Raw genomic sequence first — 12684 nt, 5'->3', positions numbered from 1 at the left:
AGTGTTCCATGAGCACTTGAGAAGAATGTGTATTCTGTTGTTTTTGGATGGAATGTCCTATAAATATCAATTAAGTCCATCTTGTGTAATGTATCATTTAAAGCTTGTGTTTCCTTATTTATTTTCATTTTGGATGATCTGTCCATTGGTGAAAGTGGGGTGTTAAAGTCCCCTACTATGATTGTGTTACTGTCGATTTCCCCTTTTATGGCTGTTAGTATTTGCCTTATGTATTGAGGTGCTCCTATGTTGGGTGCATAAATATTTACAATTGTTATATCTTCTTCATGGATCGATCCCTTGATCATTATATAGTGTCCTTCTTTGTCTCTTGTTATAGTTTTTACTTTAAAGTCTATTTTGTCTGATATGAGAATTGCTACTCCAGCTTTCTTCTGATTTCCATTTGCATGGAATATCTTTTTCCATCCCCTCACTTTCAGTCTGTATGTGTCCCTAGGTCTGAAGTGGGTCTCTTGTAGACAGCATATATATGGGTCTTGTTTTTGTTTCCATTCAGCCAGTCTGTGTCTTTTGGTGGGAGCATTTAATCCATTTACATTTAAGGTAATTATCGATATGTATGGTTCTATTACCATTTACTGAATTGTTTCGGGTTGTTCTTGTAGGTCTTTTCCTTCTCTTGTGTTTCTTGCCTAGAGAAGTTCCTTTAGCATTTGTTGTAAAGCTGGTTTGGTGGTGCTGAACTCTCTCAGCTTTTGCTTGTCTGTAAAGGTTTTAATTTCTCCATCAAATCTGAATGAGATCCTTGCTGGGTAGAGTAATCTTGGTTGTAGGTTTTTTTCCTTCATCACTTTAAATATGTCCTGCCACTCCCTTCTGGCTTGGAGAGTTTCTGCTGAAAGATCCGATGTTAACCTTATGGGGATTCCTTTGTGTGTTATTTGTTGTTTTTCCCTTGCTGCTTTTAATATGTTTTCTTTGTATTTAATTTTTGACAGTTTGATTATTATGTGTCTTGGCGTGTTTCTCCTTGGGTTTATCCTGTATGAGACTCTCTGTGCTTCCTGGACTTAATTAACTATTTCCTTTCCCATATTTGGGAAGTTTTCAAGTATAATCTCTTCAAATATTTTCTCAGTCCCTTTCTTTTTCTCTTCTTCTTCTGGGACCCCTATAATTCGAATGTTGGTGCGTTTAATGTCCCAGAGGTCTCTGAGACGGTCCTCTATTCTTTTCATTTTCTTTTTCTTTATTCTGCTCTGCAATAGTTATTTCAACTATTTTATCTTCCAGGTCACTTATCCGTTCTTCTGCCTCAGTTATTCTTCTATTGATCCCATCTAGAGTATTTTTAATTTCATTTATTGTGTTGTTCATCGTTGCTTGCTTCCTCTTTAATTCTTCTAGGTCCTTGTTAAATGTTTCTTGCATTTTGTCTACTTCTATTTCCAAGATTTTGGATCATCTTTACTATCATTATTCTGAATTCTTTTTCAGGTAGACTGCCTATTTCCTCTTCATTTGTTAGGTCTGGTGTGTTTTTACCTTGCTCCTTCATCTGCTGTGTGTTTTTCTGTCTTTTCATTTTGCTTACTGTGTTTGGGGTCTCCTTTTTGCAGACTGCAGGTTCATAGATCCCGTTGTTTTTGGTGTTGGTCCCCAGTGGCTAAGGTTGGTTCAGTGGGTTGAGTAGGCTTCCTGGTGGAGGGGAGTAGTGCCTGTGTTCTGGTGGATGAGGCTGGATCTTGTCTTTCTGGTGGGCAGGTCCACGTCTGGTGGTGTGTTTTGGGGTGTTGGTAGCCTTTTGATTTTAGGCAGCCTCTCTGCTAATGGATGGGGCTGTAGTCCTGTCTTGCTAGTTGTTGGGCCTAGGTTGTCCAGCACTGTAGCTTGCTGTTCTTTGAGTGAAGCTGGGTCTTGGTCTTGAGATAGAGATTTCTGGGAGTTTTTCACTGTTTCATATTACCTGGAGCTTGGAGGTCTCTTGTGGACCAGTGTCCTGAAGTTGGTTCTCCCAACTCAGAGACACAGCCCTGACGCCTGGCTGGAGCACCAAGAGCCTTTAATCCACACTGCTCAGAATAAAAGGAGAAAAAATAGAAAGGAAAGAAAGAAAGGTGGGAAGGAAGGAAGGGAGGAAGAAAGGAAGGAAGGAAAGAAGGAAGGGAGGGAGGAAGGAAGGGAGGAAGGAGGGAAGAAAGGAGGGAAGACAGGAAGTAAGGAAGAAAGAAAAGAAAGAAAGAAAGAAAGGATAAAATAAAATTATTAAAATATATTAAGAAGAAAAATTTTAAAAAGAAAAAAAAACAAAAACAAAAACTGTTCGGTTAGATCCCTAGGACAAATGGTGAAAGCAAAGATATACAGACAAAATCTCACACAGCAGCACACACATACACACTCACAAAAAGCGAAAAAGGGGAAAGTAATAATATATCTTACTTCCAAAGTCCACCTCTTCAACTCGGGATGATTCACTGTCTGTTCAGGTATTCTACAGATGCAGGGCACTTCAGGTTGATTGTGGAGATTTAATCCGCTGCTTCTGAGGCTGCTGGGAGAGACCTTCCCCTCTCCTCTTTGTTCACACAGGTTCTGGGGTTCAGCTTTGGACTTGGCCCCGCCTCTGCGTGTAGGTCGTCCGAGGGCGTCTGCTCTTGGCTTAGCCAGGACAGGGTTAAAGGAGCAGCTGATTCGGGGGCTCTGGCTCAGGCCGGGGGGGAGGGAGGGGTACGGATGCGGGGCGAGCCTGCGGTGGCAGAGGCCGGCGTGACGCTGTACCAGCCTGAGGCGCGCCGCGCGTTCTCCCATGGAAGCTTTCCCTGGATCCCGGGACCCCGGCAGTGGCAGGCTGCACAGGCTCCCGGGAGGGGGGAGGTGTGGAGAGTGACCTTTGCTCGCCTACAGGCCTCTTGGTGGTGGCAGCAGCAGCCGTAGCGTCCCAGGCCCGTCCCAGGTGTCCGCGCCGACAGCCGCGGCTTGCGCCCGTTTCTGGAGCTCCTTTATGTGGTGCCCTTAATCCCCTCTCCTTGCGCCCCAGGAAGCAAAGAGGCAAGAAAAAGTCTGTCTCTTCGGCAGCTCCGCGCCCGTTTCTGGAGCTCCTTTACGCGGTGCGCTTAATCCCCTCTCCTCCTGCACCAGGAAACAAAGAGGCAAGAAAAAGTCTCTTGTCTCTTTGGCAGCTCTGCGCCCATCTCTGGAGCTCCTTTAAGCGGCGTGCTTAATCCCCTCTCCTCGCGCCCCAGGAAGCAAAGAGCGAAGAAAAGGTCTCTTGCCTCTTCAGCAGCTCCAGACTTCTCCCGGACTCCCTCCCGGCTATCCGTGGTGCACTAACCCCTTCAGGCTGTGTTCACGCAGCCAACCCCAGTCCTCTTCCGGCTTCCTTCCGACCGAAGCCCGAGCCTCAGCTCCCAGCCCCCGCCCTTCCCAGCGACTGAGCAGACAAGCCTCTCCGGCTGGTGAGTGCCGGTCGGCACCAGTCCTCTATGTGGGAATCTCTCAGCTTTGCCCTCCGCACCCTGTTACTGCACTCTCCTCCGTGGCTCTGAGGCTTCCCCCTCTGCCACCCTCAGTCTCTGCCCGTGAAGGGGCTTCTAGTGTGTGGAAACCTTTCCTCCTTCACAGCTCCATCCCACTGGTGCAAGTCCCGTCCTTATTCTTTTGTCTCTGTTTATTCTTTTTTCTTTTGCCCTACCCAGGTAAGTGGGGTGTTTCTTGCCTTTTGGAAGGTCTGAGGTCTTCTGCCAGCGTTCAGTGGGTGTTCTATAGGAGCAGTTCCATGTGTAGATGTATTTCTGATGTATCTGTGGGGAGGAAGGTGATCTCTGCATCTTACTTTTCTGCCATCTTCTGTCTGGTCCTCTTTGCCCATTTTTTAATTGGGCTGTTTGTTTTTTTGATATTGAGTTGTGTGAGCTGTTTACATATTTTGGATATTAACCCCTTATTGGCCATCTTATTTGCCAGTATTTTCTCCCATTCAGTAGGTTTTTATATTTTATCCATGGATTTCTTCATTGTACGAAAGCTGTTAAGTTTAATTAGTTCCCATTTGTTAATTTTTGCTTTTATTCTTTTGTCTTAGGAGACACATCCAAAAAAATATTGCTGTGGTTTATGTCAAAGTGTGTTCTGCCTATATTCTCTCCTAGGAATTTTATGGTTTTAGGTCTTTTGAGGTCTTTCATTCATTTTGAATTTATTTTTGTATATGGTGTGAGGAAATGTTCTAGTCTTACTCTTTTTTTTTTTTTTTTTTTTGCGGTGCGCAGGCCTCTCACTGTTGTGGCCTCTCCTGTTGCAGAGCACAGGCTCCGGACACACAGGCTCAGTGGCCATGGCTCACGGGCCCAGCTGCTCCGCGGCATGTGGGATCCTCCCAGACCGGGGCACGAACGTGTATCCCCTGCATCGGCAGGCGGACTCGCAACCACTGCGCCACCAGGGAAGCCACACTTTTTTTTTTCTTTTTTTTGTTTTTTTTGCGGTACGCGGGCCTCTCACTGCTGTGGCCTCTCCCTTTGCGGAGCACAGTCTCCGGACGCACAGCCTCAGCGGCCATGGCTCACGGGCCTAGCCGCTCCGCGGCATGTGGGATCTTCCCGGACCGGGGCACGAACCCGTGTCCCCTGCATCAGCAGGCGGGCTCTCAACCACTGCGCCACCAGGGAAGCCCTAATCTTACTCTTTTACATGTAGCTGTCCAGTGTACAATATCATTTGAAAGGTCTTCATCTGCTGATTCTATCTTCTGTGTCATTTCTGAGAGTCTTTCTATTATCTGATTTTTCTCCTGGTTGTTTCTGTGTCTTTTTATGTGTAGTAATTTTTGTTTGCATGCTGTGAATTTTATGTTGTTGTTTTTGTTGTGTGTGTGTGTGTGTGTGTGTGTGTGTGTGTGTGGTGTCCACATATGTGTATGCATTTTAATTTCCCTTTGAATTAAAAACTTGTGGACGAGGTTGATCAGTTCAGTGTTCATTTTTAAGCTTTATTTGGGTGAGTCTAGAGTAGACTTTACTTTTGGGCTAATTTAACCCTCCTATTAATGCACAGCCCTTCTGAACTTTCCACTGAAAGCCCTGGATATTCAACAAAGCTGCTCAGACTCACTTATCTCCCAGCCCTATGTGTACTCTGGGAATTGTTCAGCTTATGGTTCCCAGGCAGTTGTTCTTTGCCTGGCCTTATGGAATCTTACCCTAAACATGTACAGCTTGGTGTTTGGCCAGAGACTCAAGGATACACTATGCAGATTTATGGGGCTCTGTCTTTACATACTTCTCTCTTTGGGGGAACTCTCCTCACTAATTGCAACTTCCTTAGTCTCTCTAAAATCTGATCTGTCTCCTCAACTCAGTTATAATGCCTTATTTGGCTATTTTCCTACTTATGCCACAGTCTATATGACATATGTATATAGTATAATATAGAGTATGTAAGGCAAAATCTGATCTTAGGGCTCATTTCATTTGTTTTTCTTCTCTCAGGAATTGCCATCTTTCCCTGCCTGCTAAACAGTATCTGAAAATAGTGGTATCATATATTTGATACAGTTTCTTTGTGTTTGCAGGAGGAGGACAAATCCATGATGCTGGAGGCAGAAGTCCCTGCTAATTTAGTTTTGGTTCCAATTTATTCTTATAAATGGGTTAATGGAAATCCTGTCCAGCTGATTATGCAGGGTATAATAGGGCCATACCTTTGAGATTTGAGCCTTGGTATTGACTCACCTGGTATAGAATTTTAATTAAGCACAGACTGGACCATCCTGAATGGTAGCAAGATTACTAGCAAAGATGCAGCAATTTTATTAGATTACTCTTTCATTAATTTAGGCTTAGTGAAGTTTTGAAAAATTCTTCAGTTTTTGTTATACCCTCTTGAATTAGATCCCATTATTATAAATAATGTTTTCCTGATGTGAGTTGATTTAGCTATATTGTTAATTACTGTATCATTTTAAAATGTCAGGAGCATCGTTTCTTGCTATTACAACCATCTATGCTGAGACTGGGTCAGGTTTTGTAGTACCAAGTGCTTCTGCCAAAGCAGGAGTGGAGGCCATGAACAAGTGAGTACTACTGTGTTAATCCTGTCACTGAAAATAAATAATGTGCTTTGGTAGCTTGTGTAACTAAATTCCTGCTTTCTAGTCTGTTTCCGGAGAAAAATGAAACAGACTAATTTGGATTCACCAGGAGACATTCTATTTCATGAATATGTCCTATTTGTCTACAGCAGCACTGTCCAGTAGAATTTTCTGCAATGATCGAACTGTTCTATAAATCTGCAGTATCCAATAGCTATATGTGGCCGTTGAACCCTTGCATTCTGGCTACTGTGACTAAGAAACTAAATTTTATTTAATTTTAATTACTTATCCAGTATGACTGTGTATTATAAAGTATGAGAAAAAGGCTGATAGGAACTCAGACTAGTGTATCCATGTATCTTTACTAGTGACCCCTCTGACCTCTCTTAAACATACCTTCATCCCTTTATTGTACATACTATACATGATTAATAGAACTAACATAGACAGTGACCCCTTGTCAGCTCTTTTGGCCTTTTCTCAGCAGCATATGATTGCTTTTTGAATCAGTTCCCCATTGGCCTTGTCTTATCATTGCTTGTCTTGCTTACTGTAATAACCCCATAATATGTTTCTCTGCTACCAGTTTCTTTTCTCTTTATTTTTTATTCACATTCCCACAAGACTCATCTTTCTAGAAATGTATATCTGCTTATTATAATGCCTAGCTAAAAACCTTAGATCATTTTTCTACTACTCTTTGGAATAAAAGCCAAAACTCAATATGGTATTCTAAACAGACTTGTCCCTGGCCTTTCTTGATTCATTGACTTATTTGATAAATATTTATTGTGTATCTTTTGTGTACATGGGATACAGGAATATGATAGTGATGGAAATAGAACAGTCCTCATTCTCACCTGAACTTGCATTCTTTTACCATTATTCCTGTGCTTTTAATTACCATCATTCCTTTGCTCTATATTTTCTTAAACACACCATCATTTTCATATCTCTATTCCTGGGTTATGCTGTTGTTGGAATTTGCTGTGATATTTTGCCTCCCTTCAGGGTGCTTGTATCACCTCCTCTGGGATATGTTCTTTCATTTCTCTAGAAGAGAATTAACCATTCTCTACTCTTTGCACCCTTAAAACTTTGTTTATTCCAATCTAGTGAGAAGACTAACACATTAATAAATGCCAACCAGTGTTGTAGATTCTAAAATGAAGGGGCACAGAGAAGGGCATTGTAGACTATTTTTAACATATCATTAAAACTATATGACTTCCCCAATAGAATGTGTGTTCTGTGAGAGAAGAAAGCATATCTTATTCATCTTTGTGTACTCATTGCTCAACAAGATCGGGTACATAGTTCGTGCTCAGTGCTTGCAGAACTACATAATTGTTCTCTTTTTCGAGTAGTCTCAAGGTTGTTTTTAACATTTAAACTAGTAATACACATTTGTTTGAGATACAAAGAAGTCATACTTTACTCAGCAATTTAGTTTGAATAGAGATAATTACCGTTTTGGGGTTCTTTTTTAAGGTCAAATGTATTGGAAATAAGGGATTTGAACTTGACTATTTTGGCACCATTTGTACAATATTTGTTTTGTCAAGATCTTTGACTCTTGTTAGAGGTTTCAATTTCATGTCTTTTAAGGACTATGATTCTGTGCTGCTTTTTTGGTATTACTGCATAGTGAATTGCACATAGCAGATGCTCAATAAATGTGTACCTTCCTCCCCAGCCCATGTTCCCATCAGCCCTCTTTCATATTTTATAATACACAATCATACCAGATAAGGTCTTGTAGGTCCCTGAATACTGCATGTTGTTTATGCCTTTGTCCTTTACTCACACTGGCCCATATGCCTGGGCTGTCTTCTTTTCTCCACCCAGCTTCTAATATCTCCCATTCTCTTCTTTCCCCCTTACTCCCACAAAAAACTCCTAATCCTTCTTCAAGTGTCAGCTCAATTATCACCTCCTGAGGGAAGCCTTCCATGTACTTCAGGAAGGCATAGGTACTTCTTCCTTTAAGTAGGCTTGGCACGTATTACACAGTTTCCAGGATAGTAGTATCTAGTTCATTATACAACTAAAGTGACCTCTCTTGAGAGAGGGACTATCTCCTGAAAGCAGGGCTGCCTTTCTTTATTTGAGGGTATTGGCATATAGTAAGCTCACAATAAACACCTGTTGATTGAAAAACAATAATGGTTAACATTATTGAGTATATTGTACTTAGCATCTTAACATGCAGAGTGAGCCAGTGAGGTGGATACCTCATGTTACAATAGATCTTGAGAATATAAACTAGGTTAAAAGAGCTAGCACTAGAACAAATTTATCTGTTGCACCTATGAATAGAGATAGCATGGCTTTTCCTCTTAAGCCAGTTTCCTTAATAGCTTGCCCAGTTTTTCACAGAATGCTGTAAACTCTGCTCAGCTCAGTAATTCTGTTAAGACACACAGCTACTACTTCCCTAGCAATCTAGTAGGTGCACTACAAGTACATACCCAGGGTAGGTATGGTCTTGGACTTTGTCAAAGGTATCACTCAGAAAAGCAATTTTTATGTATGATTTGCCTGAAAGAGATGCAGCCCATTTCTCTAAAATGCACCAGTGGATTAATCAGATTAACAGACTGTACTTGGAGCACAATGCTTTATAAAGCATTGTTAATGTTAATGCTTATCTTAGTGGCTATCTTATAATTACATAGAGCTTATGTTAATGGATATCTTATAATTACACAAAACTTATCCCTTTGTATCTATTGCAAGGATACAGTGTCTTAAGGACATTACTATACTACACAATTTTCCTTTTATACGTTTTCTTGGAAGAAATGTTTTATTAAATTTTTTTGTTGGAAACAATTGTGTTTTTCCTGAGAGATTAGCTTGCTTTTTTCGTTATGGGCAGTGTGAATTGTGTAACTGATTAGGCTTACCTTTTGCATAGCATCATGGAAGGAGTAGATACAAGTTTTTGACCTGCCTATTATAATTATATGGAATATCACAATACATTAGTTATAAGTTTCATTCTTGACTTCTTTATATTTCCTTATCCTTGTTTTGTTTGTTTTCTTTCTTTTCAAGTAATTTTATCCTCCTCATTTGCATTATATGTATTCCTTAAGTTACGTTAAATCATTTTTTGAAAGTAGATTAAGTATATATGCACACAAATATACATATGAATATAAATTTCTAAAATAAGTTTAGGTAATAAAAGTTAGACATATCTATCAAGTAAGCTTTTTTTTTAAATTTATTTTTGGCTGCATTGGGTCTTCATTGCTGTGCATGGGCTTTCTCTTGTTGCAGGGAGTGGGGGCTACTCTTTGTTTTGGTGTACGAGCTTCTCATTGCAGTGGCTTCTCTTGTTGCGGAGCACGGGCTCTAGGCACACGGGCTTCAGTAGTTGTGGCACTCAGGCTCAGTAGTTGTGGCTCTCGGGGTCTAGAGCTCAGGCTCAGTAGTTGTGGCACATGGGCTTAGTTGCTCCGCGGCATATGGGATCTTCCCGGAGCAGAGGTCAAACCCGTGTCCCTTGCATTGGCAGGCAGATTCTTAACCACTGCACCACCAGGGAAGTCCCAAGTAGGCTTTTAAAACAGATTGCTTCTTCAAGGTTTCATGTTGCTATTAGTGTTCTATTTTGCTTCAGGGCATTTAGCAAGATTCTTTTAGATTCTTATTTCCTTTTTAGCTCAGTTCAACAATTGTATTAAAGCCTAGTTAGACATGATATGGTTAATATTTTAAATCTATGTAATCCATCTCTTCTCAATTAAGGCACTTGTAATGTTGCAAACATTGTAATCTAATGTATTATGAGTAAAGTTACATTGAACTTTATAAGTGCAGGACCGAACTCCAGAAAATGTGGGGAAGAGACGCGAATCTCTTCCTTCTTTAAGCTAAATAATGATACCCTTTTTAAAAATGTGTATTGATATTGGACTTCGTTCAAAATGTGAATGGTAAGTCATCTAGCATAGTGCTTAAGGACACTAAAATGTAAATGGTAGATAGTACAGCAGAGTGTGATTAAGGGCACAAACTCTAGAGCTAGACTGCTACAGGTTGACTTACTAGCCATATGACCCAGAGCAAATGATTTAACTTCTCTGTGCCTCAGTTTCCTTGTCTGTAACAGGGGAAATAATAATAGTACCTACCTATTGGAGTTGTAGTCTCTGGCATTTAATAAGCATGCAGTCTTTGTTATTAGTATTTTTAATATATAATATAATATTTTAGAATCTGTGTTGTTTATTTTAATTTTTAGGTCTCTTGCAGCTGAATGGGGTAAATATGGAATGAGATTCAACGTGATTCAACCGGGGCCTATAAAAACCAAAGTAAGTTTTGGTTTGCTTATGATCACATTTTGAGTGATTAAGGAGTGAAAGATAGATAGATTCTGATGTGTGCAGGATTTTACAGCAATACCTTAGTTTGGAGCCCTGGTGGAAGGGAAGAGGGTTTTGCCATTATCCAACATAAGAAATAAGGAGGTGGGCAAGAATACAGCAGCTATACAACTCCTTGATAAGGTCTATTTCAGTGTCATAATCTTTCTGGGATCTTTTATGCCATCAATTTTGGCATTTTGTCTGATTTGCTTTAATGATCTGTTATTGTGTTATATTTCTTAATTTTTACTATATTTTAAAAGTCCTTACTTTGACATCCTTTTTTAAAATCATGGAAATGTAACTATATTTTAAATTTAAGAGATGCTTTAGAAATTTATCATATAAGCTTTGTCTTGTTATAGGCAACATTTTCTTTGGCACATGTCTGTGCCTTTTTACTTTCAAACACTGTTATGCACATCATCTAATTCCCATGTCTCTCTGATTAAAAATCCTTCTGATGGCATGCATTTCACATGAAATCAAATATTGCAACTCATAATTATCACTAATGCTGTTACAGATGTTGCTTAAAAGGTTCACAGGTTCTCTGTTCTCTCACATTACCCCAAATTACTTCACTCTCATACTTCTTTTTGTTTCCGTGTGAAGCAAGAATTTATAATCCAAACTGAGATGTTTCTTTGAAGGCCCAGGTGAAATTTGCTAAGTTGATTCTGTTGTATAAACTGAAAATAATGCAAAGGAGTATTTGGCTTGTAGATGGTTCTGGGGTATTAAATATTAACATGGAGATCATTGTATTAATTTATTTAGCAGTTTGAAGGGTGGAAAATGGAAAGAAAAACTACCTGAGTGAGTGAAACTTGACTGAATATCTTATTTGTTTGGCACGTCTATAATAAAAAATAATAAAATTAATGGAAAAATAATTCAAAGGCACATATTAAAACACATGATTCAGGGGCTTCCCTGGTGGCGCAGTGGTTGAGAGTCCGCCTGCCGATGCAGGGGACGCGGGTTCGTGCCCCGGTCTGGGAAGATCCCACATGCCACGGAGCGGCTGGGCCCCTGAGCCATGGCCGCTGAGCCTGCACGTCTGGAGCCTGTGCTCCGCAACGGGAGAGGCCACAACAGTGAGAGGCCCGCATAACCACAAAAAAAAAAAAAAAAAAAAACATGATTCAGAATAGCACTGTGCTGAGCACTATCTTATATATAGTCACAGAAACGTCTTTCTAGGACCTCAGTATCTAGGAAAGATCATCTGCATTTTATTATTTATTTAACATGTATTTACTGAGTGCCTTCTGTATGCAAAGGTGCTAAGAAAGATACAAAAACATTTGTGACAGATGCTTGCCGTCAAGGGACTTTTAGTCTAGCAATATAGGTGTAAGTTTTATGCAAATAACATGCATATAGTTTTAAAGAGATTAAAAGAAAATTGAAGTATAGAAACTCTCTAGCAAGCGCTGATAGAACCAGGATTGGGACCTTTGTCTACCCTTTGTCTTTGATGCTTTATACTTGCCTAGGGAGAGCTGAAGTGCTCACAAGGAGCCTGTGTGTGCTTGTTATGTCTCATATCTGTGTTATTGAAGAGAGTTGTCACCTAGACTTCCAGGCACTGGTAGAGAAAAAGCCAATTATTTTTAATAATCAACGCACATGCATACTTTATCTTGGTCTGCTCCTTTTTATCATTAACAGAAGGCAGAAATTGTTTGGCAAATTTCGTTATGGTTTTTCTCTCTCTGGAATCTACCTGAATTTAATATTCCTACATACTTGTTTTCTTCCTTTTCTATTATTTTGAGAAGAAAAGGAATTTCCTCTTAAATATTTCCTACTTGAATCATTTTCCTGTGTTTACTAAATCAAATGACAGTAGCAGCACTGTCTCCACCACACTAAATTTGTACATATTTCAGAGTACTTTCACATACATTTTCTCATTTCTCAGACAACAATTTTGTGAGATAGCTAAGACAGGCATCCTCATTTTACATATGAAGAAACTAAGGTAAAAAGGTTATATTTTCTAGTGTTTTTTTTTAAACATCATTATTACAGTATAATTGCTTTACAATGGTGTGTCAGTTTCTGCTTTATAACAAAGTGAATCAGTTATACATATGTTCCCATATCTCTTCTCTCTTGCAACTCCCTCCCTCCCACCCTCCCTATCCCACCCCTCTAGGTGGACACAAAGCACCGAGTTGATCTCCCTGTGCTATGCGGCTGCTTCCCACTAGCTATCTATTTTATGTTTGGTAG

At 40.2% G+C, this 12684-nt stretch overlaps 1 protein-coding gene across 2 annotated transcripts in view; it reads left to right on the top strand.

The window, feature by feature from the left end:
- DECR1 (2,4-dienoyl-CoA reductase 1) overlaps positions 1-12684 on the top strand; it is a 40754-nt gene that overhangs the window by 20069 nt on the left and 8001 nt on the right. For both annotated transcript variants that reach the window (XM_024127065.3, XM_024127066.3), the window contains exons 6-7: positions 5938-6037; positions 10314-10386. In XM_024127065.3, coding sequence (XP_023982833.1) covers positions 5938-6037; positions 10314-10386 — 173 coding nt within the window. The remainder of the gene's footprint in view (positions 1-5937; positions 6038-10313; positions 10387-12684) is intronic.

The sequence above is a fragment of the Physeter macrocephalus genome, chromosome 15, assembly GCF_002837175.3.
Source record: "Physeter macrocephalus isolate SW-GA chromosome 15, ASM283717v5, whole genome shotgun sequence".
Taxonomy (NCBI): Eukaryota; Metazoa; Chordata; class Mammalia; order Artiodactyla; family Physeteridae; genus Physeter; species Physeter macrocephalus.
This window is presented reverse-complemented; position numbering and strand designations above follow the sequence as displayed.